The sequence below is a fragment of the Papaver somniferum genome, chromosome 10, assembly GCF_003573695.1.
Source record: "Papaver somniferum cultivar HN1 chromosome 10, ASM357369v1, whole genome shotgun sequence".
Classification (NCBI taxonomy): domain Eukaryota; kingdom Viridiplantae; phylum Streptophyta; class Magnoliopsida; order Ranunculales; family Papaveraceae; genus Papaver; species Papaver somniferum.
The window spans coordinates 25,882,110-25,905,571 of NC_039367.1; the positions used below are offsets into that span (position 1 = coordinate 25,882,110).

The following is a 23,462-nucleotide window of genomic DNA, read 5'->3' on the forward strand; positions in this document are numbered from 1 at the left end:
TTGTTTGTGGTAGCGGCGGTAGAGATGCTGGTGGTGGTGGGAGCGATGAAGAAGAAGAAAAAGAATAGGATATGAAGAAGAAGACGAACATGATCTGTTTTGACGATAGGTAGTAGGACAAATATGGAAGAAATAAAAATATTAATGGATCCCAGATGAGCTTTAAACTGGACGGGGTATAGTTATTGTGTCATAAGGATAATTGTGAAACCCATCAAAACAGAGGGCAATTATATAATTACCACGATAATAAATTCACCCATAGTGCCGTTTTTTGGTCCATAAAATGTAGATCATCACAAAGATATGGATGAGAGTTGCCCTTATCAGCATGTAATGAAACAATCTGTTTTCTTAATCAATATCATGATTTGATCACCATTAACAACATGTTATCAAGATGGATATAAGACTCGTAACACGGTCAGCAAACTGATAATTTCAGGAATACGTTTTTATTTCATCTCTTCTCAACTCCATGCAAAGAATTATTACGACTGTAAAAAAAAGTTAAAAAAAAGGTCAACACAAAACAAATAACTTTAACCTGTAGAAGAAAGGTAAACTACATGACAAAATATTAAAAAGGAGGCTCGAACCAGTTGAGCTCTTTAGGGGTGAACTTGAACCAATTAGGTTCAATCCAAGTGCAGTTTGTACGCCAGCCCTCTGTTTCATATAAGAATGCCCACCGCCAAAAGAGTCATACTTACCAGTTTCAAGTGAATAGAACAGAATTCCTTCTCCATTGAAACATAATCCAGGGGAAAATAGTTTGTTCTCCATTCGACTACTTGGAGCGATGGCTGAAAAACAAGAGGTGTGGCTGATGAACAACATATGCTTTCCCAAGCTTTCAACTTCAACCCAGTCCATAACGGGAAAATTCAATTTAAAGATGCTTACCGGCTTTTCTTGACATCATAATTTCACCAATACAAGATCTTCTCCACTCCCCACCAGGAAACTTGGATACGGATGCATATCATTATATCTTATACAGGGCGTCCCTAGAACCTTCCAGGAATTATCCTTCAAGTTAAATGCTCCTAAAATCCCGTTATAATCTACGCAATAAAAAGCTCGTTGATGCAAAATTGGAGGATTACACAATGGCCTAAACTGAATAGCATTATCGAAGTTGAAAATATCCCAAACCTGTTTTCCTCTGGTAATGGAGTAGACAGTGATTGTTCCTTGCCTACGTTTATCAATGGCGAAAACTATACAATCTGCGGAAGTCGGCAACGAACAAAAACAAATGCTAGAAAAGAAATAATGCTCCGGCAAGGGCGGAAGATTGATGGTTTTCCTTGTGAATGGATTGTAGAAGAATAGGATTTCCTCTCTTGACATCAGTAGCCACCCACCCTTTTGAAAAAGATTGTAGCACCAAGTAGCAACTCGGAAAACTTTATGAGATAGTACTCATTATCACGCACAGGGATAACGAAATTGTAGACGGTGTCGTTGTTATCTCTACAAAACACCAGCAATGGAAATAAATTTGAGGTTTTCGTGGTACTAGTGAATGTCGGCTTCGACACAGGCATCGTCGCTCGAATTGTTTTACAAACTGAACGAAAATGAACATAATCCAATGGATGAAGATAACTTGCTACCAACTCTTTGGAATCAGCATCAAGAATATCCCATGGCCTTGTTTCTTCAAATCCACTGTCCTTCTCATTTTCGTTCTTTCCAAAAGCTATTATACTTGATTCATTTTCCATTGTCGTTCCCATGCAATCTTCTTCTTTTTCTTCCTCTTGTTGCCGTCCACCAAGAATCATAATCCAATCAGATGGGAACCACGGCAACCACGGCAAACACGGCAAAATAACAGCTTTAAGAATATCCCAAGGGCTTGTTTCTCTAAATCCTCCACCCTTCTCATTCTTTTCATAGCCAATTATTCTTAATTCATTTTCCACTGCCTTTCCCATGCAATTTTCTTCTTCTTCCGCTTGTTACGGTCCATTAAGAATCATGATCCAATCTGATGAGAACCATAGGTTTGGCAGCTTTAAACACGGCAAAATAACAGAGTTACCGCTGCTTTGTACTTCAAATTTGTATAGACCCTGATCTTCTCGAAGTGTGTAATACACACAACCACTTGTGAGTCCCAATTTAAACGCCGAGCAACAAGCTGTGGAGTTTTTTCCGATAAACAGAACATGATCTCCCAAACAAGTCACCACCTTCCACTCCTTTGAAGAGAAATCCAACCTCAACACAACTACTGAGTTGAATACCTTCATGTTTTGTCTTTTATTAAATTTTATGTGAACCTTGAAGAGTTCATCAGAAGATTCCACATAAAAATTTCTGCAAAAAATATGGTCCTCCTTTCTTCTCCAAGGATGAGCGTCCTAGTCATCTCAAGTGGACATAAAAGGAGAGAATAATCATCGTTATCCCAAAGCTTCCCCTTATCAATCTCTAGGTAATCATCATAAAGTCCGCCCATAAGATATAACTTATTTTTAAAACAACAGAGAGAACTGCCATTAACCCATTTTGTTTTCCATCGTTTGTCTTCAGGGTGACAAAATACTACGATGATCAGCATAATTTTTTCTGCGAAGAAGAAAAAGCAATAGAACCATTGGCTCATCATCAGCATTATCAGGATAAGCAACTGTACTAGTTCTAGGAGGGGATGACAAAACACAGTCTAGCAGTTCATATTCATATTTACACGGTTTATGATACCAAGGTAGTAAACTAGGTAACTGAATGGTCTCTAATGATGCAGGATTCCACAGAAAACAATCACCAAAATCCCAGTTGGGGGCATAGTTGTAAGTTGGATCATCACAAATAATAATTAGCCAACCTTGATAACAATGCTTTTGCCAATAAGATTTTCCACTCAATTCAGGTATGAATTTTCTACAATTTCTGTCTTTGGGTTCACAAATATTATAGAAAGCTTGATTTTGTTGGTTACCTTTAACTTGATAAGGAAACACAAGCCAAGGTGCTGCCTTTGGTAATGGTGGACACTTGCGTTCACTTCTTCTTTTCTCAATTGCAGATGATGATACTACTTTGGCACCTGCTTCACCCATAATCTCGGTTGATTGATGGACTGACTGATATTGATAGCTAAACAAAGGAATTGTTGAAGTCTTCAAGATGACCTGCAGCAGAAAAAAGAGAGACAAAGGAACTGCCTTTTTCGGAGTTTAGGAGGAAGAGGTAGAAAGAGGTGGAGAAAGCTGGAGATCTGAAATTGAGAGAGGAATACAAGCTACAAAACCATGGATTGCTATGGAGTTGTGTATGTAATGTTTGATCTGAAAAGGGGAAGAAAAAGAGAAGGAGATGCCTTTTTTAGGGTTTGAGAGGGAGAGGGAGACGAAGAAGGCTGTGAATCTTTTTTTAAATTAACCAAGTAATATTGAATAGAATGACTGAATTTGAATCAAACTGTATAGGTAATTGTTGATGAATTCTACTTCTAAAAGGAAAAGGAGTTTCCAGTGATTTTAGTTCTGCAATAAATTTATTTGGTGGGAGGCTCAGATTCCAAGGATGAATGATAAAAACAAACAAATAAATATATACTGTATATTCTTCAGTTTCTCTTTTAAATAGGAGACGTATGGACGACGGATTCCTTTTGAAGAGCATATACAGGTACTATAGATATGGTGATTCCTAATGGGACCCTAAGACCATGTACCTATGTTGGAAGGGTGTTTGATATTAACGTAATAATAACGTTCTTAGCATCATAGGTGAGGATAATGAACTGACAGGATGACATTGCATTTGTATGGTACATAGCACAAAACGACTGGATAAATTGATAACAGTTACCAGATTGAATTGGATCATTTACCATTGTGAGGGCTAGAGAATGTACTATCTTGTAACACCTTTGCAGTGAACCTTACATTCAAATAGGTCAACATTATTTCCTGAAATAAAACTAAAAAGAGAAATTAAAAAGTAAAACAAATGAGCTTACCAGACAACGCTCTCATAATGATGTAAAAGAATATCAAAACTGAGAAAAGAAACAATGTGTACAATTTCAAAGAGAACTGAAAATTTCATGCCTACCTCAATTCCCGCTGCTGAATAGGATGGGTCCAAATTCTGCAGTCGGACAAGGGTTCCATTGGTATAAGCACAGTCCATTTTTCCCTCCCATGTCTGGAAAACATGATATGCTTGATTTAGATAATTTACACAACCACATAAACACAAAATGATAGCTTCACAATCCAAGTTTACAGGTTTGGTAATGAAATAAACATTCTAGTATACTAGTTTTGCCTTGAAAAGTGATTTTTCTGTTTCAAGGAAGAGGGAGACTCAATGATTATATATACTATATAGCATATTGGATATTGGACTGTCATTGCTTGGCACAATTTTTTTCTGTGGCAATTTCAAATTACAGTCTGTGCACAGCCTTTTATCATAGAATTTTCGCAAAAGCTTAAAGTTTAAATTAACGCACCAAGAGAATGAATTTGCTAAAATAGAAGAAGCTTTAATGAAATACTTACATTCTTCCAAGGAAGGATGGTAAGAACTTACAGCAATTTGCTGGGCATCCACAATGTGACCATCTCTTTTGATCATCTTCTTTTGCTGGGGAGCTTCAGGTGCTTCTTTATTTAAAATTGGGTCCCCTTCGTCAATACGATTCAATGTATTGGATATCCAATTGTGTTGTCCAATGAGATCTATAGCACCTTCTCTTCTTTCACTGAGGTATAGGTTTTTCTCAGTAGTTGTTGCAGTGAATAACCCTTGATCATGCCTAACAGAGTCTTTTTCACGTTCTTTAATACTACGATATCCGGCATGAGCATTCCTACCCTTCTCTTGTGCCAATTCAGGAGCACCTCCTCTTTCCACAAATTTCGTTGGTCTCTTACTCAGAATTACTTGTTCGTCTTTCGTACCCTTCTCTTGTGCCAATTTAGGAGCAGCTCCTCTTTCCACAATTCGTTGGTCTCTTACTCAGAATTACTTGTTCGTCTTTTGTACCCTTCTCTCCTGCTGGTTTAGGAGTAGGTTGGCTCTCTTACTTAGGACTCACCACTGGAGATCCCTCGATCAAATTGTCCAGTCATGACTTGTATGAAATCCAGATAGCACTCCAGCATCCTTGCATCTAACTTTTGGCTTGGTTAAGCCACCAAGCCTTACAGTTTCCTCTAGAGGAGTACTTCGCAGTGAGCCGGAATGATATAATACACCTTGGGACTTCAGCTTAGCATCCTCTCCACCTTGATCAATTGGAGCTTGAAGGTTATCCTTATCATTACTACTATATTTGGGGTTTTCTACTTCTGCACCAGTGGAAGGATGAAAAACTTACTTTTGAATAATCTAACAGCACTCAACATCTGATCCCAGAAAGTTTTTCAGGATTACCTTTCCATTCTTGATCTCCACTCAGCGCTGAGCACTCTTTGCTGTTAAAGACTGCAATGGATATAGGATAATAAATTTCACAACTACAAATTTAGTTTAAAAAAGCAAGAAACTGTATGAGATAGATTGTGCACCTCCAATTCCAGATATGACGTTATCTAGTTTATCTAGGAAGGTGCATTCTCAAACATCAAATGCCCGGGAGCACACAAACTCAGCCTTTGGTCGTTTTCTTTCGGAGGGTTGACGATTTCATATGTCCTTTGATGTGCATACCACATAGCGTTTCCCCACCATTTCTTCCTAAATAAATTCAAAGTGTATCATATCAATAAATAAGTTCAAAAACTGTAAACACATGCAACATGGACAACGAGAGATATAAGCTAACAGAATTATGCTAGAGAGACCTAAAGTATATAAAACATTATGCTAGAGTTCTACTGATCTATAGGAAACTATGTCACGATAAATGCACTCTATCATTATCCCCGCTCCTCATTTGCTTCTCAACTCATTGATACTATCCATCAGCTTTCCTTTCACAATGAAATACTTTCCGCGGTCTTGGTCCTGATTATGGTCAGTTTGTGAGAGCCTTTAAAACCAGAGACAAATCAATTTCCCACTTCCTCTCAACTTTCTCCTGTTCTTCTCGATAATGACATGCCTCTTCTTCAGTCTTAAACTAATGCTACAAATTGTGCATCAACTGCTTTCCTTGCTCGTCGTCAAAGTTCCAAACCCCTTATTCAACACACCAATCGGTTCACAATAACAACAATGGCAATAGAGGGCATGGTCGTGGATTTGGATGCAGTAAGCGTAAAGGATACGGGAGATCGCAAACTTTTCATTTCGAGTAATCGAAGTACCCAAAACATTCCATTTGGCAAACAAATCAACTGATGCTAGGATACTAGCTCTAATGTAAGTTGAAAGTAGTTAATGTCTGAAAGTGATAAGAAAGCCAATAGAGAAAGAATACCTCTAATTCCAGAATAGCATATGATTGATATTGGCGACGCCTCTACCTTCCCCTGATGCTAAAGAGATATCTCGCACAAGGAAAGCAACCTTTCTTTCTCTAAGCCATTTCTGTACTTGGCTAGGTCTAAAAAACCATACAATCTTTACCTTCCTCCGATTGTTTGGATAATCCATAATTTTTTACGATCTTCCAAATGTGATTCTCCCTAGACTTGTCTGCAAATAGACACAATCATACCAACAGTATTTCTTCAAAAAAATAAAAATACAAACAGTATTCTACCTAAAAATGATTCATAAAAGTAGGAAATAGGATATCATCCTGTGTTTTTCCTTGTATTCCCAGTATTTATCAATCTCTTCTTCTTCTTCTTCAGAACGTAACGTTGTTCGCAAAATCCCGATTCAAGAACCTACAAACAAGATAAAGATTCAAAAATCAATGTAGTTCTAGAAATTCCCTTGTAGAGAAACAATACAAAATTAAAATAATAAGCACACAAAAATCCACCAATAAACCATAAAAATCAAACACAAAAGATCTGTCAATACTCAACGGAATAGGATTCTGATTCATCTCACCAACAGATGAAACAGTAGAAATCAAAGCATTAAAGAAAAATCCAAGTGAAAAACAGAGCAAATAGAAAAACACTACCAAAACCTTGAAAACCAACAAGTGATGATTAAAGAATGAGAGAGCTTACTTACTTGGTGTGAAGAGCTAGCTCGTTAATGGAAGAAGTAAAAGTGTGGGAGAAAACCTGTGAAGAAGATGCTACTGTGCTGAGGAGGGAGGAGGAGCTGCTTTTTCAGAATATATTTTTTCTTTTTCTTTTTTTGGGATTTTTTTTAAAAGATGATCAAAAATGGCAAACTATTTTCAGCTGTTAAATATCTATTCTTATTTTAATTCGAAATATAACTGAAAATAGCAAACGAATGCTAACTTGCGCGTTTTCTAATATGCGCAGCATGTGATATGACTAGAGACACTCACTGACACGGATACGACGTGATTTTGGACGGACTCCTAGGTGGTAAGGCCTTCAAAATCAAAACTGCCGAAAATGCTATGACGGTCCTTGGCCTTCCAGTTCTGCTAATGATGTGTGTGGGGACGTGGACCAGTCTTTTCTTTTGTCCCCCGGTCTCTTTTATACCTGAGCTCAGTTTCAGCCATTGGTGTTAAGAGATTTATTTACGGCGTCGTTGATGTTTCTTTTTATACCCTAGCTGAGTTTCAGCCCTTGGTCCTCCAGTCTACAAATTCATTCTAAACACAAGAGTGTTGGGCACGTGCATGTATCAATGGCTGGTATTTCATCATCGTATAAGTTGTGCTTATAATGCGTCACGTGTATCTTTTACAGGTGGGTCCATGCAAAATTGAATGAAACATTTCTACCATGGCATATTTCTGATGGTCCAAAAAATTTATTTAATCTCACCCAAGTAACCTCGTTCATTCCACCTTTGACTTTACGGGTTCGAGGAAAAAAACCAGGAACCTAAACATAAAAATAATGGTCAAGAAAAAAAAAAAAAAAAAAAAAAAACCCTCCACGGTGTCGTATAAGAGTGAAAGCGAAATAGATTAGATGTGATTCAAACAATGTCGTTCTATTTCATGGTACATATACTTCATCAAAACAAGAAAACATCCCAAGGACAAATGATTCTAGTTATTAGACCATAGCAAAACTTGCTAAAACCTGAAAAACGCTTAAATCCACTTGACAACACTAAACTAGCCAAAAAAGACTGCACAATAATGATAATACTCAATTACAGTTTGAGGTCATGAAACCCTTTTAACTCTCACGAGTAATTGTTTTGCACTTTCCTCCAAAACTAATTCCCCCTGTGGGATTTTCCTTCTCCAGTATTGTTAGCGCCTTTTCCTCCTTCCCCTCTTCCTTTACCGCCATTTCTTGTTTTGTGTTTTCCTCCTTTGCTAGGCTCGTCTTTACTGCAAACCGGTTTGGTGTTTCCGTTGTTGCTTTCTTGTGACCTGAGCAAATATCAAAGTGACTTGAATTAAGTTCTGGAACTAAGAAGTTCTTACGTGCAAGTAGTGAAGTTTTTCTTTTATAATAACTGAAGTCTGAAATTCTTTTGTAACTGAAGTTGGAAATGTGCATTACATTGGATCCCCTAGAATATAATTCGTGCACTAGTGGTTTTTTTCCAGCTTCCCAAATGTGTTCAGTGAGTATTGGTTTCAGATCTTAATCTTTCAAATACAGGCACAAAAGAGTAACTTACTATCTAGTCAGGTGAATGTATACTTACTTGGAAAGCTTTTCCACGAAATCCACAGCTTTTTTGACAGCATGCAACGTCATTTTCTTCACCTGGATTACACAAACATTTGTTCATTTATTCAATAAACAGACCTAGCGGGAAATCATCGTATGAGGTAGTCTTTGTTCCAACCAACTGACCTCAATCAAATCATGTGTACATACAGACTGGTACAAGATATATTAGAAAACACATTAACATGTGTGAAGAAGAATTGCACCTCCAATTTATCCTCCTTGGCACTATGATCCTGGGGAAGCAAACGAAACTCCTCGGCCAACCTCATGCATTCCTGAACATTCTCTGGGGAGACGAAGTCTACTGCAACTTTGGTGCAGGACTGCAAGACATAAATTTTCATTACAACGAAAGACATCAGATATAGGACATTCATAAACAAAATTACAAGGGATATGGATGTCATCTAACTCAGCGATCTCCAAGTATTAACTACCTTTAAGTTGCGGACCTGGTGAGGACAGCCAGTTGGGATGAAAACTGCCTCCCCACGTTCTTGCACAAAAGTCCATGGTTCAATTCCTATACCAAGAGGAAACACAGAATTAGATCACATTGACAAGATTAAGTGTAATAATGAATCTTTTTCTTATGCTCCAAAGTTAACTAACCGTATTCCTCCTTGAGCTTTTTCTTATGCTCCAAAGTTAAGTAGAATCTTTGGTCATGAATCGGGTGACTGACCTGTAGCATAAAGAGATTGTGCAGCTCAGAATGTAACAACAATCACAATTACCAGTTTGTATCATTCCATTTCCTATGATATAAACATTTCTGTAAAGGGGGCTATCCGGAATTAAGAACAGCACGAAAAAAGTTTAGAAAGACATAAAAAGCAGCGAGAATTTTGGATTCAACATACCTGCTCAACTCGAGAACAGTACAGGTGCCGAAATTCCCTGCAATGCTTTCTTAGGTACTCTTGTAGCTTTGGAACATCTTCTCTGCGAAAGATATCCCAAAGAGCACCAGCACTGTTACTTGAACAATTATCAGGTACAAAAACATTGCATTCTTTTCCCTTGAGATTGTTGTTAAGAACAGATATCTCTGTAGATAAGCGCTGATTGCCACCCTTCAAGAGCTCTTCCATTTCCTTTTGATCTTGGGCCATGTGCCTCTTTTTTGCTTTTTCTATCTCTTTAAGTTGTGCACCATCCACAGGCACCTCGCGTATATTAACCAACACGTTTATCTGAGTGAATTTACAGATAACCAACTAATTAATGGAAACAGGGTTTTTATTTAACACTAGTTGAATTACAAGAAGTAATCTGCAGAGGATCAGAAATGAATATGCTTCAGCTACTTAATTAAAAACAACCATACCGCGTCAGACATGTCGCAATGAAGCTTGGTGACAGAGTCACCTCGAATAAGCTCTTGAGCATGCCCATAGGCAATGTATGTTTTTGGACCCATATCTGGTTTCAAGGATTTGGGTGGTAGCTTCGTGGCAAGATTAAGAAATCCAAACTTAGGACACGTATAGTCTTTGAGGGGCAAGGAACTAACAAACTCAGCAAAATGCCGTGGCAAGCGCTCCTCAAACATATCAGATGGAGGCCAATCCTTCAATTTGTGCATCTTAGGCCACATATTATGATGCATAAGACCTTCCATATAGCATCTGAAAAAATCCACTATTTTAACCTCAACCTGCAAGTCATAAAATGAAAAGAAAACATCCACATCAGATTTGATATGATGTACCAAGTGCAAACCGGTACACAAATGTGAGACTCAAAACATGTTTATAAGGTAAATCATTTTATAATTCAACCGACAGGAAATTGTAAAATCCAGCTAGCAGATATAAAAAAAGGTTGTCAATGATGCTTACCTCGCACCAGTCCATACAATTGACAGCCGTCACTTCTAAGTGACCTGAACCTTTCATCGTCTTAGAATTAGTTTTCTCCCTCAAGGATCTGCTCATCACTTCTGGCTCCCAACTAAAGTTAGATGGCTTCAGTTCCAACACATTGCGAACAATGACTGGCTCTCCTAGGATCCAGTGTTTTTGGAAGTGCTCCAGGTCCCCATTTTGGATCTCTTTGGACTGCGGACAATAAAGATTGTTGTCCTCGCAATCATCTCGTGAAGAGGCTTTTCGAAAATTATTGTTGCCAGCTTTGGCACTGCCAACGGAGTTGTAACACGAGCACTTCTGTGTAAGAGGGACGGGATCATTGAAGAGATTGAATTCTACTGCTACTTTTTCAGCTCTTCCTTCTAAATCTGATACCCAATTCTCTGGAAGAACACGCTTGAGCACCATATGACCAGAACCACAAGATGCACAACGAATGCTATTGTTATCCATCAATTTCCACTCAGATTTTAGCTTAACATGACCTTCAAGGCTATCATCTGGTTCAGGGTTCATATCGCTTGATTTGACACATTCAGTTAGTTTCCCTCTCGTCCTTGCTGTACCTTTCGTACGCGCAGATTCTTCAGCATGCATGTATGCTTTCCCTCTGTTGACAAACGTCTCCTTATATACCTCTTCACCTCCTGGTAAGGAACCATCACGAATCTCTCGACAACATGTGATACACAGATCAAAAGAGCAGTTTGAGCAATTTCTGTGAAAGTCAACTATTGATGTTTTGCAGTTGTCACTGTCCATATATAAGCCATGTGGCAAAGTAAGTATCTATGACAGATAAAAGATAAGGCCATAATGCACTGCCAAATTGTAACACCTACCAATACATACGCTCATCTTGAGGACATTTAGCATCTTTGATTTTCACTTCTGAGAGTCCTGTGTGCAAAAAGACCAACTATATTAAGATAATCATTGCGTTGTGCTAATCTTTCATCTTGTACAATTTTATCTATGTTGACAGATAAGAAACACATATGAATGTGTTTATAGCTTCCTATACATACTGTGTAGGGCTGTACCAGCATGAGTCAGTTCAAAAATCAACTAAAAGCTTATATTCAGGAAAAAGGGTATAACTTGCACCAGAAACAAGCAATGAAAGTAATTCTTGATGCAGAAAGCAATGTATGCAGGGTACCCTGAATAGCAGACTCCACTTCCTTCTCATTTTCTTGTTCAAAATGGATCTGCTTCAGGATTGGCAGAAGATATTTCAACATATATTTTGAAAACTCGGCTTCTTCTTCTGGTCCAATATTTCTTTCTACGTCCGCCTACACAAGAATCAATACGCCATATATATTAAAATTTTGTAAAGCGTCAATATGTCACCAATAGAGAAATGCAAAGTGATCCAACTATTGCAACACCAATTACCCAAGATTTTTTGAATAAACGAATGCATGCTTTACAGTTGCATATGTCCATACACACTGGGCAAGACTTTGCAATGTCCTCGTGTGTTAAGCCGCGGTACCTGTTATTAATAATAAAGAAGAGTCAGAATGGCCAATTAAAAAAAAAGAAATGAAAGAAGCTTCCACAAAACCTGTTTCGTTTCATGAGTACTTGCCAATTTTTTATGCACGGCTCACAAAAGCGCTTGGATAAACACTTCTGGCAGGAAACAACTTCCCCTTCCCGATCCCTTCTTTGGCACTGGTGGCACATTCGGGATTCTTCAAGTTTTCCCTGGTTAGAATTAACAAAAGTAAAGCAGCAAATAGGGCCAAAATTCAATAAAAACGAAAGGTTGAGAATGAAAAAGTTTTAAAGGGAAGTACGTGTGCTTACATCAACCAGCTTCATAGGCTTCTTTTTACCATCTACATCAACCCAATTTAATCCATTCGATATTTTAACTTTTGCAGAAACCTTCTTCTCTTTTTGGATCCAGAAATACCAGACACCACCGGTTTACTCGAAACTTTGGAAACCTTCTTCTTCCTTTTATCATCCACCTCCGCATCTGATTGATCCTCTGAAACTTTGTATTGTTTCGTAATAAGATTTTCGTTCAAGTTCTCCCTCTTGCTTTTATTTCTTCTCTTCAGACGTGGCTGCTCATCATTTCCGGCCTCCTTCAGAGCATCAACTTCTCTGCTCATCTTTCTCTTCTTCAGAATCTGACCACCATCGTCACTAGTACTCTCTTCACTATTTTCCTCATCATCGTCACTGGTATTCTCATTTTCATTCTGAGAATCCTCCTCATCTGTATTCTTCACATTTTCACTTTCTACATCACTGTTTACCTCACCCTCGTCACTCGTATTCTGATTTTCATTCTCAGAATCCTCCTCCTCTTCATCGTTCTCTTCTTTATTTTCTTCATCAACATGATTCGATTCTTTAGTTGCATGATGCCGGTGGGATTTACAAAACTCCATCCCAATACACTTGTCATTTCGGCATCTTCCGAAACCAACTTTTCTCACGCAGCGGATTGGATCATCATCATTAATACTACAATTTTCTTTCATGGTTTAAGAAGAAATAATGTTTAACCTCTGTCTCTTCTTTCTGAATGAATAAGAAAAGTTGCAAGGTTTACTAGGGTTTAGTTTTATGTGCTGTTTATCGTGGATTCGTGCGCCCATTTATGCGAGTAGTCGGAAGTTTTTAAATTTTGAAATGGGGGAGCGAGTGGCCGTTTGACATCCAATTTTCCCGGCCAAGTCGTTACATATTCTTTAATTTTTGTTAATAAAAATATTTACATGCCCTATTATCACGCTTAAGATATTTCTCTTCTCCAAATATATTCAATCGTAATTTTTTTTTTTGGATTAAAATGGTATGATTGAAAATTTAAATAACGAAATACAGAATAAAAAGAGTATACAATTTGATTTTGGTTATACTAGTACCCATATTTAACAATACAGTGGTAAATTAGACAATTTTCTCAAAGAAAGTAAAAATCAATCCTTCTGAAAAATTTACCACAAAAAACGTGAAAGAGTTTCGGAGTTGTGCATAACAACACAATCCAATCATATTTCCAGGTCTATTTATGCACATCTCAATGAAAATGAATCCGATAGTCTAGCGGTGTGCTCACTGCGCACTCATGCACGTGACAACCGTAGTCTGAAGAATTTCATCACCGCAATATAAGTTCAAAAGCGCACTCATACACATAACAACGTCAAGAATTTTATCACCTCAGTCCATTGAGCAGCAATGTACGGTATTGAACTGTAGCTTCAAATACTTACTTGGGCTTAGTCCATTTGCAGCAATCTAGTATTTACTTGGGGTCTGCATAATGTCATACTAGTTTTTAACACTATGTCCTGTTCCTGATATCCAAAGGTCTCTTAAATTATGCAATTCAAATGATTCCCGATAATGTCAGACTTGTTTCGCCAAACACTTCATTTATCAGGAAAAGGGTGAAAAGACTAATGAAACAACAGAAAAACCTATACATATATCAGATAACAACCTAATCTTAAGCTTAACATCCTCAAATTACAGTCCAGATTATTTGAAGGATCTCTATGACCAGCTAATTAGGCAACCGAAAGGATACCTCAATAATTTAAGATCTCATTTGAAAGCTGACAAGCAATTCAGTCCATTAGGAACTTGATGAGATAATCTTAGTAATTCATAAAAAATGGTAATTTATCTGATAGTTGCTGAACGAAGTAAGGCTGCATTGCTAAAGTGGCCTGCAGTACTTGCAACTAAGCCGGATGTAAGAATGCGTAGTAGGATTCAACTTAACAAGAACACTCGAATACTCATTCTCTCTTTCTGATTCAATACAAAGTTAGTGGTCAGTGAACTCGGGTCAGGTCAGGTGGTGGTATATATATAATGTATTGATCTGAAACAAACTTGCAGTTAAACACCAAGGGTCCAAGGATAGTACAAACTCTCTACTATGTACAGGATAGTGGTATTATTAGATTCCTCGAGCTAATGATATACAATGATCTTAAAATGCACACCTGCCTATTAGAAAATTAACTTGAAGAGTAGTAGCCCATGCATCCTACCAAAAACTGATTATTTTGTGCTTGAGCAAAAAGTAACAATGAAATCTTAACTTTAATGAATTTGATGATACTAACGGTAAGTTGATTTAGTACCAAATTTTTTGAGCCAAAAGCTATAAAATGTCAGGAAAACATTTTTACCATAAGTTCAACCTCATACTAGCCTAGCAGTGTAACGCAATGTTCAAACTTCACAATGAGCATTATTCGTAATGATAGGCATCTTTAACCCTCTCTAAACCATGACATTTGAGTCAATTACATTTATATGTAGATTTAATCTCAGTTTGTTTTTTGTTGACTCAAGAGTCAAAATTTGACTCGACATTTGACTCAGCCCCAGTTAGATGTCTGAGACAAAAATCAGCTCGTATATTTTTTTCTCTTTCTCTATGATTATTCCAAGTAAATTACTACTTGAGAAACCTATTATGTCTTATAAAGCTGACCTTTTTAATAATCTTGAGCTTAACATCTTAAATTATAGTCCAGATTAACATCGTTTCATTAATAAAGCGCAAACGCATTACCAAAATTTGAAGGAACTCTAAAATAAAATAACGGAATAAATAGACCAAGTAAATGCACTAAAAGCCCTAACAAAAATCGGAAATGCAGAGTTTACCTTGCTACTGGTTACTTAGCGCTGGATGGGAGGTACATCATCCACACACAACTCCATGAACCACAACTGGAAGCGACTAATGGAACTGCGAAGTGTCTCATAGAAACACTGCACACACACAAAAACAATTATGAGCCTACAGATCAAACAACAGAAAATTTGAGATCTGAGTAAGAAGGAAAATGAGTAAGAAAGTTCGTTTGATAGAAGTTCCGAAAGCTGAATATATTTATAGGAGGCCTTTATGTTTGTAGGGTATAAGAGAAAGATAGATAGTTCATTTACCTAACTTTCTCTTATATACCCTAAAAACATAAGGTACGCTATAAATATATTCAGCTGAAATAAGGTAACTTAAAATACAGACCTTTACATAGAGGCCTATGAGGTCATCAGCACCAACAATTTTAATAACAGCATTTCGTTTTCTATGACTAGCTTAGGTAACCAAAAAGATAACTCGTAAATTAGGCTCATACTTCAGATTAAGGGTCTGTCATAGGCAAAAGCTAGCATAAGACCACAACTATGAGGCAAAAGTGTATATCTGGGGAATTACATTAGACATCACCAGTTTATAGCTCTGAAGTTATGGGACATGGTCCCATTTCATTATATTTTATACAACAAGGGCTTACTTTCTATGGTATAAAATACTGCAAATTGGACAACCAAATTTATAGAACTCGATAAAAAGAAAGAATCTGAAAGTAATACAGAATTGAGAGCCATGTCAGTAATGCTATCAATCATAAGAGCTAACTGGTAATTTCTTCAGCTTAAATAATTTAGCTAAAAACAAGAGATAGGCGATAGAAACTCACGTCCAACAAGCCACTGCAGATTAATACAAAACTGCATGTCTTCCTCTTGGCATAAGTGATCACATTTGGACTGCAGTTCCATTTCACAATCTCCCTATGCAACTCTAGAGCAATACCGACTTCCCCTGTTCCACAATATCCACAAATAAGTGCCCCACGTGCAACAGCATCGAGTTGAATTCCCTTTCTGTGTGAAATTCTTGCACACCCAGGCCCTTCATCAGTGTGACGGAAAGTAAGTCAGGATCGTAATCATAACCCTCCTGAGGTCTGAAAAACTGCTGTAGATGAAAATTTGCTCCGGGTTCCACACATCAAACTTTGCTGACATCCAAAAATTTCTTGAGGGTAGCATCATCACTTAAGCTTCTGCAATTCAAATGATTCCCGATAATGTTAAGACCTGTTTAGTGAAAGAGAAAAAACTAATTAAGCAGCATTCCCTTTCAGCAATTAATTTAAGCTAACCAGTAAATAAACACAAAGAAATGAGCAGCATCTTGAATCTCTAGTCTACAGTGTACAGAACTGAATAACAAAACAAGGATGCTAAAAGAAAGAAATGAGAGACGGTGTTTCTTAATTTAAGGCAGACGATTTTGATCACAATATTATAAATAACTTAAAACCTATCTAAAATTACGCATAGCAGAATCCAAATTTATGAATCATAGATGACCAAATGGCTCTTCAAACTCAAAAGTCAAAAGAGTACCTTTGAAATACTACCAATGCGGGCAGAACATAGTTCTTACCACTATTCTAAATACTATGTCTTGTTGTGACAATCTGAGGAAAACATTTTGTTGGAAGTTTCTCATATCACAGTTTCTACAACTGAGATAAGGGCAGCCAACAGACTAAATAGCCTCCCGTGATTCAGTCGCTAGAAAAGCCCTCTGCAAGTGGCTCCAACTGTTGAGGTGAAATTAGCAAATTACCACCAACTCTGGTCACACACGATTGAGGATAGGCACTGAAACTTGGAGGATGAAAAGCATTCTTCTCCTCGACTGCAGACCAGGTAGGCAAACGAGACACATCACTAAGTCCTTGTTGTATTATAGATATGAGAACATCGTGGACAAGTTTAGTTTCTGTGTCTGCAAATGCTGTTACTCTTTGAGATACAAATGCAAGTGCATGAAACTGTGGATCTTTAGCCTGCACAATATAAACATAAGAAAGGTCAAAAATCCGATTTCATACTTTAAAAGCAAACAAATGGGTTAAGTGGAGAGGCATGTGGCAATACATTGGTACTAGGTTATCAAGTATCTAAACTTATATTGGTTAAAGGCTGGTAGATGGCCATATGCAATTCCTTAGATCAGCTCTCGAGTATTAAATTTATGACTGATTCAAGGTTCAGGGTTTCTTACTTGGAGTGTTACTTCAGGTTTGACAAGGAACCTCAATACACAAGTTAAATAACAGTTTTAACACTTCAATCTATAATTATTCTAAAGATCGGGTTAATGACACATAATGATCCATTATAAAGTGTTTCAAAACTCACAGATATGTTCAAAGTCGTCGTGTATCAAGAGGATAAGTAACCCTCCACAAAATACAAGTGTACAGAAAATTCAAATATACCAGATCTAAGAGGCCGAAAAGCCTACTAAAAATTGAATAAGAATAGACAATGGCCTCCTAAAGAATGGATGAGAGTAAAAATTAAAATAATAAGTACATAAGCGACTTCACAAAAACTTAACTGAAACTATTTAAAAAAATGATTACAACGGTCTAAATAGATATAAACAGCATACCTTTTATTCCAATTACATGCTAATACAAGAAACAGGTTCTTGAAGTTGAATAGAAATTAGGAAAGAGCATATCACAATAAGCAAGATCACAAATTGTAACTGCAGAGAAAACGGCAGGCGGCAGCGTAGAAAATGACTGCAGACATGGAGGAAATAATATTGCATTTTCAAAAAACTGTTGGATAACTGCAAAAGATTATTAGAACAAAATACAGAATTGTAAAAATTAAACTGAAATCCTATGCAGGAAATTGCATAGACATAGACCAGATACAGAACACAATTCTCACTATACCAAAAAGGTTCACAAGTAGTACAAAGATGGATGAAGAGGTGTTCAGTTCTATTAAGAAGATGCTTTAAAATTATAATTGGATTTCTGATTGTGTCCAAAATCTGACTCTTTCATTGATTGTATTGGCAAAAATAATAAGCTTAAAAGCAACATTCAGTAGATGGGAATTTCACATGTATTAGCTCCTACCGAACAGTAAATTACCCTCTTATTATGCTCACGATGACATTGTAATTGCCAATACAACAAAAAAACCCTAATCAGTTGAATTTCTTACAATCCCTTCTAATTTGTCCCTCATTCCCAGTCTTAACACCAACTCTTCCCAATTTCACCATGGCTTTTGCAAATTCCTGGAAGAACAATTCTTGGTCCTCGGAGTACCTATACACTAATTTACGAGAGACATCATTTTCACCAAAAGCCAATACATGGTCCGTCAAGAGCAGGCCTTTCCGTTGTCGCAAGCTCTTGTAAAACTTATTATCAAATACAAACTCAGAAGTTTGATCAAGTGCTTCAGCAACATTTCTGTCAATCTTCGGAAATGGACAGCTCAAGATTACCTTTTCTCTTATTGTAGAGTTCAATGTGGTGTCGTTGTGGAAGATACGACTAGCAAATTCTATACAGTGTGTAAAACCTATTGTGTGTGCCCCAGATAATGTGACGAGATCAGCAGTTGATAGTCCAATCGATTTGAATCCACGGATGAGAGTTGTTATATTTTCGTCAGACTTTGGCATGAGTAGTTGAGCTTCTGTTGCATTGGAGATGAGTCCATCTCTTCTTCCTTTCTCAACCTCCCAGTGCGGACCTTCCCACTGTGCACAACAAATAAATTCACAGCCAAATCCTTTAACATCTTTGCCACACCAATGTTGGCAAGTTGCAAAATAAAACTGAAACAACATTTTTTATTAGCATTAAGAGATGCAAATAACTTACCCAGTGTACGACATCGCGTGCCAAGATAGCAAGGATATCCGAGCATGAGACTACCCCCGGACATTCTTTTTCTAATGCTGCCTTAGCCTTATCAACAATGTCAAATGCATCTCCAGCTAAAGAAAGGTTGATAGATGTGTTTCTCTCAGAATTATTGTCATCTGTTGGTAAGATCAAAACAGAACCATCACAACCCTACAAAAAAAAGTACTGATTTGTAAGTTTCACTTTTACAAGTTAGATAGAATAAGTTGAACAGAAGTCATTGTTCATTCAACTCGGTTCACATCACGGATCGATATCAGCATCTATAACATCATTCAGCTCAAATTAGATATTTATTCCTCTAAGCTCCGCTACTGCCATGGACTGTTTTAGTTCGTCAACAACGGTGTATATGGTTTTAATAATGTTAGGTCTTGACACTATCTCTTTCTTCCATGAAAATTTCTATGTGAATTTCAATTACAGTCTCGGGGAATTCAGCGGATCTCTTATGCATGCAAGTAGACTTTTTAGGGACACTACACTAGAAGGAATCTACCATAATTGTGCAGTATATTAAGAACTAATTAGAAAAATAATTTTCAAAACAAACTACAATATCACTTTTGGCATATAATGTGACTGAAAAAATAATGTGCCCAAATGAGAAATTGGTCTACTAATCTCAGAAAACAAGAGCTGATTATCTCTGAAGGAAGGATGAAGAAATAACCAGGAACGCAACATCCAGGTTGACTAATGTCAAAAGCGGCAGAAAGACATTCAAATAATCACAACAACGAACAAAACGGTACCCATGCCAAATTTCAATTGTCATCCCACATGAATAGGACAACCATGCATCACATTAACTACAGAAACATTACCACTAGTAAGAGTAAGGAGAGAACACCCACTACAACAAAGACTGAGGAAACAATTAGAACTGGAACAGTTGTAAATGAAGTAACAAGAAGAACCAGACTGCAACAAAAACACCATGAGTGTAACCAAAACAACAAGAAGTGCAAGATGAAGAGTAAAAGCAACAAGAAGGATAATAACATCAACAATGCAGGAAACTCTCCAAATGATGTGAAAAAGACTATGGAGGAATTCTGTAATAAACAATGCCAAAAGCTAAAAAGAACCTTTAAAAAATACAATTGCAACTACAACAATCTGAAATCAATACAGGATGACAGAAATAAGAAATAAAAACAATAAGTTGATAAAAAAAGAAAACACCTCAAGAAATCCATAATTTGGCCATAGTTGATAGTAATAATAGAGTTTCAGAAACAAAGTTAAGAAACATAAAGCTGAAATGTTGTGAAAAGAAATACATATATATAACTGAACATAACAATCATGGAAAAACAGCCTAAGAGTCCCCGGTATGGTGATGTTGCGAGGAATCTGAGACATCTTTTTCACTAATTCTTCATATATAATATCCTCAACTCGAGGACACGATTCATCATAAAAGCCCACTGAAAGAGATGATGAAGAAGCAGAATTCACAAATGAAACTGAATAATTATTGAAATAAACAACCATTACTGCTATGATGACAATCACTAGACCCATGTTTTCTGTGTGTTGTATATTTCTTAAGTGGTTGTATATTTCTTCACAAGGTGATCATCCAATTTATAGCATTTGAGAATAAAAAGCCAATGGAAGACAGAACAAAAGAGTGTTTCTCAAAATGAAAAAAAGTAAGTTGAAAAAGAAAAAAATAATGCTAGAGAATATGCAAATAAATGGATAGAAAAATTAATGATTTTTGAACCATGTAACCATCAATCAATTTTTTGGTTTAGGCTTCCACTGAATGCAACAGTTGGCACTTGGCCTTGTAATTAACGCGTGGGGGTGTTGCGTGGTAAGTAACTAGATGAAGCTTTTGAACTTGTTGACAAAATTCACAATTATAGTACTCATCAATAAGTAATTCAAATGTGACAGGTTTGAAAGATTAAACCAAACCCAAAGCCCTAAATCATTTTTTTCAGAAACCCTAAATTCAATGTTCCAATTAAACCAAAAATAGGTGTGAAATTAATACGATGGAAAAATGATGCGTGGGATAGAAGAAGTTACCCGTTTTGACGATGATCCATTGATCTCTATTGAAGCCTTTTTATCTCTAACTTTGATGGGAAATAAACCCAACTAACACTGAGTTGTCTTCTTCTTCTTCCATTAATGGTACCAAATCAACAACATACACGACAATAATTTCACTGGATCTCTCCCTTTTCTCTCGAAGTTTCTTCTCCCCTTTCTCTCGAAGTTTCTTCTTTCGCGTCTTTCTCTGTTTCTTTGGTTATTCTCGATGGAGACAAGGCAAAGTATACTTGGGTATTAATTTTAAATCTGTCATGTGACCGATAGTTGCTTACCAGCACAAAATGAGTCAACTGGGGAATCGGTATGTTTAACAGCCTAAAACTCACGGTGTCAATCGGGGTCTAAGAACGTCAAAAAAATGTCTTGAGAAATGAAAATACAGTTGGTGGTCATATTAATGGCCTAAATGGTTGCCCAAACCTACTTGACAATTGTGAATCGGTTAATCATGTTACACGAGGAGGTCCAGGACTCGGCACTTCCCAGCAAATGGTAACGGCAAATGATCAACAATTAAATTTGGTATCTAAAATTTCAAATATTGATGGATGTTATTTGGACTATTCGATTGATAAGATCTTTCTTTAACCAATATTTCCATGGGTGCCAAAGGGGTTACAGGAATTAGCGGGACACGCTTTTATACGAGATAAAAAAAAAATTAAAATGGATCCTACCTATGGGATCACTTAAACACTAATCCTAATAAACCTTTTTAGCAATCAGGAATATTTTTTTTATTTTTATTTTTCATTAAATAATTATTTGAATTATAAATAAACTCCTAAGAGCATTTCCAACGGCGGGTGTTAAAAATTCTACGTGGATTTTTTTAAGACCCTTATTTAAAAAAATTTGTATATATAATAACTTATCTAAAGCAGCTTATAGACTTCTTTACATGCTTCGCCTGCAACACAAAAAGAGGACATCAAACTCAATCACAAATCATCTTGCAAATGAGGTACGCACTAAGGGTTTTTCTGCTCTTTCATTTTCATTCTGTTTGCGGGGAAAAAAAAGGTCAGTAGAATAAAAAAAGTATAACAACTACCACAAAGTCGCAAGTGCATGGTTTTAGTTAGAACTAAATGAAGATTCTTTTTTCCAAAATATTTTGTAAATAAATATATATGCCTCCTTGAATTAGTCGTTAACCCTGTGTGGCATCTGGCATGTTTTGAGTTCAGATATTTTGATTGACCACATTAAATCCTCCTTGAATCGTTACAAGTTATTAGTAATTGCACTTCCAAATCGGCACATTCAAACCCTTCTTCCCTTTTGTTTTGCGCACTATTAGTCTACGAATTGTGTAAGATTGCAGATAGAAAGTCTTTTGTTTTCTTAAGGTTACTCACCTAATGAGAAAATAAATTTGGACTATCGAATTAGATTACAAATTATTTAATAATGTAAAATCAAATTATAGCTATAGTAAAGTTTGTCTGATGCATTTGCAATTTAGTTCTCTCAAATTTGTATAATTATCTTATTTTATAATATAGCTAGCGAACAACCAATGATAAATAAATTTGTGGCATATATTGTTTTAGCTAATAGCCCTTGTAGGTCTATGTTGCAAGCAAAATCTTTTTTGACATCTGAAACAGTATATTATATACTCCCTCCATTTAAAATAACAAAAAGATACTATCACTTTTTCAATTTGATCTATTATTAGGTAAAAATGAAAACAAATGATGGTATGTTTTTTTTTAAATGGAGGTAGTATATAGAAAAATATACAATGCGAAGAAAAAAAAAATGATGAATATAAGTAAGTTAATAAGGGCGCACTCTGCGCAAAATGATTTTGAGCACGTGCCGTCACGGGGCTATTACCATGAAAGAGCGTGGGAAACTTGGTAATCTTTCTTAAACTGAGCTCGAAGCTTTGATAGATATTATTAACATTTGTGGGATCGATTTCTTGTTATATGGTGATTAGGATGTCCATATATGAATATACACTGATATTTATACACCAGGGAGTATTTTTTTAAGTGATTAAGATATCCATGTAAGTGTGTACACTGGAACTCCACACAGATTCATTTATGATAATTGAGATAATCATCCAATCACAATTGTTGCAAATAATATCAACAAAATTGAAAACCTAAAGTCCCAAGCAGGAACTCGTAGAAATTCATAGTTTGATAAAATCAAATTTTCGATTACATTCCAAATTACAAATGCAGTTCAGTCAAGTATAATTTTTTTCTACATTCAAAAAGTTAAAT

At 36.5% G+C, this 23,462-nt stretch overlaps 3 protein-coding genes and 1 long non-coding RNA gene across 9 annotated transcripts; all 4 read right to left on the reverse strand.

Moving 5' to 3' along the window:
• Positions 1-272: 272 nt before the first annotated feature.
• LOC113318866 lies at positions 273-7,168 on the reverse strand. The gene is made up of 11 exons (XR_003344917.1): positions 7,108-7,168; positions 6,395-6,809; positions 5,541-5,709; positions 5,407-5,457; positions 4,530-5,321; positions 4,078-4,170; positions 2,957-3,932; positions 1,159-2,583; positions 907-1,067; positions 600-806; positions 273-497 (listed from the first exon to the last, which is right to left on the reverse strand). It is a non-coding gene; the product is annotated as an uncharacterized LOC113318866 (long non-coding RNA).
• Positions 7,169-8,078: 910 nt separating this feature from the next.
• On the reverse strand, positions 8,079-12,089 carry LOC113319150 (lysine-specific demethylase JMJ25-like). The gene is made up of 11 exons (XM_026567428.1): positions 11,996-12,089; positions 11,757-11,892; positions 11,437-11,494; positions 10,565-11,348; positions 10,051-10,380; positions 9,584-9,916; positions 9,333-9,405; positions 9,158-9,243; positions 8,924-9,043; positions 8,692-8,753; positions 8,079-8,410 (listed from the first exon to the last, which is right to left on the reverse strand). The coding sequence occupies exons 1-11, from the start codon at positions 12,044-12,046 to the stop codon at positions 8,251-8,253; spliced, it is 2,193 nt and encodes a 730-aa protein (XP_026423213.1). The 5' UTR covers positions 12,047-12,089; the 3' UTR covers positions 8,079-8,250.
• Positions 12,090-12,190: 101 nt separating this feature from the next.
• Positions 12,191-13,540, reverse strand: LOC113319151 (uncharacterized protein DDB_G0283697-like). The gene is made up of 2 exons (XM_026567429.1): positions 12,413-13,540; positions 12,191-12,310 (listed from the first exon to the last, which is right to left on the reverse strand). The coding sequence occupies exon 1, from the start codon at positions 13,099-13,101 to the stop codon at positions 12,460-12,462; it is 642 nt and encodes a 213-aa protein (XP_026423214.1). The 5' UTR covers positions 13,102-13,540; the 3' UTR covers positions 12,191-12,310; positions 12,413-12,459.
• A 4,653-nt stretch (positions 13,541-18,193) lies between these two features.
• Positions 18,194-21,410, reverse strand: LOC113318852 (peroxidase 55-like). 6 transcript variants are annotated; one of them, XR_003344916.1, is made up of 3 exons: positions 21,187-21,410; positions 19,096-19,290; positions 18,194-18,971 (listed from the first exon to the last, which is right to left on the reverse strand). XR_003344916.1 is itself a non-coding variant. In XM_026567112.1 (3 exons), exons 1-3 carry the CDS (start codon positions 20,668-20,670, stop codon positions 18,408-18,410), a joined length of 1,101 nt encoding a protein of 366 aa, XP_026422897.1. In that variant the 5' UTR covers positions 20,671-21,162; the 3' UTR covers positions 18,194-18,407. The 6 variants fall into 6 exon arrangements, 5 of the variants coding, with proteins under 5 accessions (XP_026422897.1, XP_026422898.1, XP_026422899.1 ...); XM_026567112.1 differs by lacking the exon at positions 21,187-21,410 and adding an exon at positions 20,329-21,162; XM_026567113.1 differs by lacking the exon at positions 21,187-21,410 and adding an exon at positions 20,437-21,161.
• Positions 21,411-23,462: the final 2,052 nt, after the last annotated feature.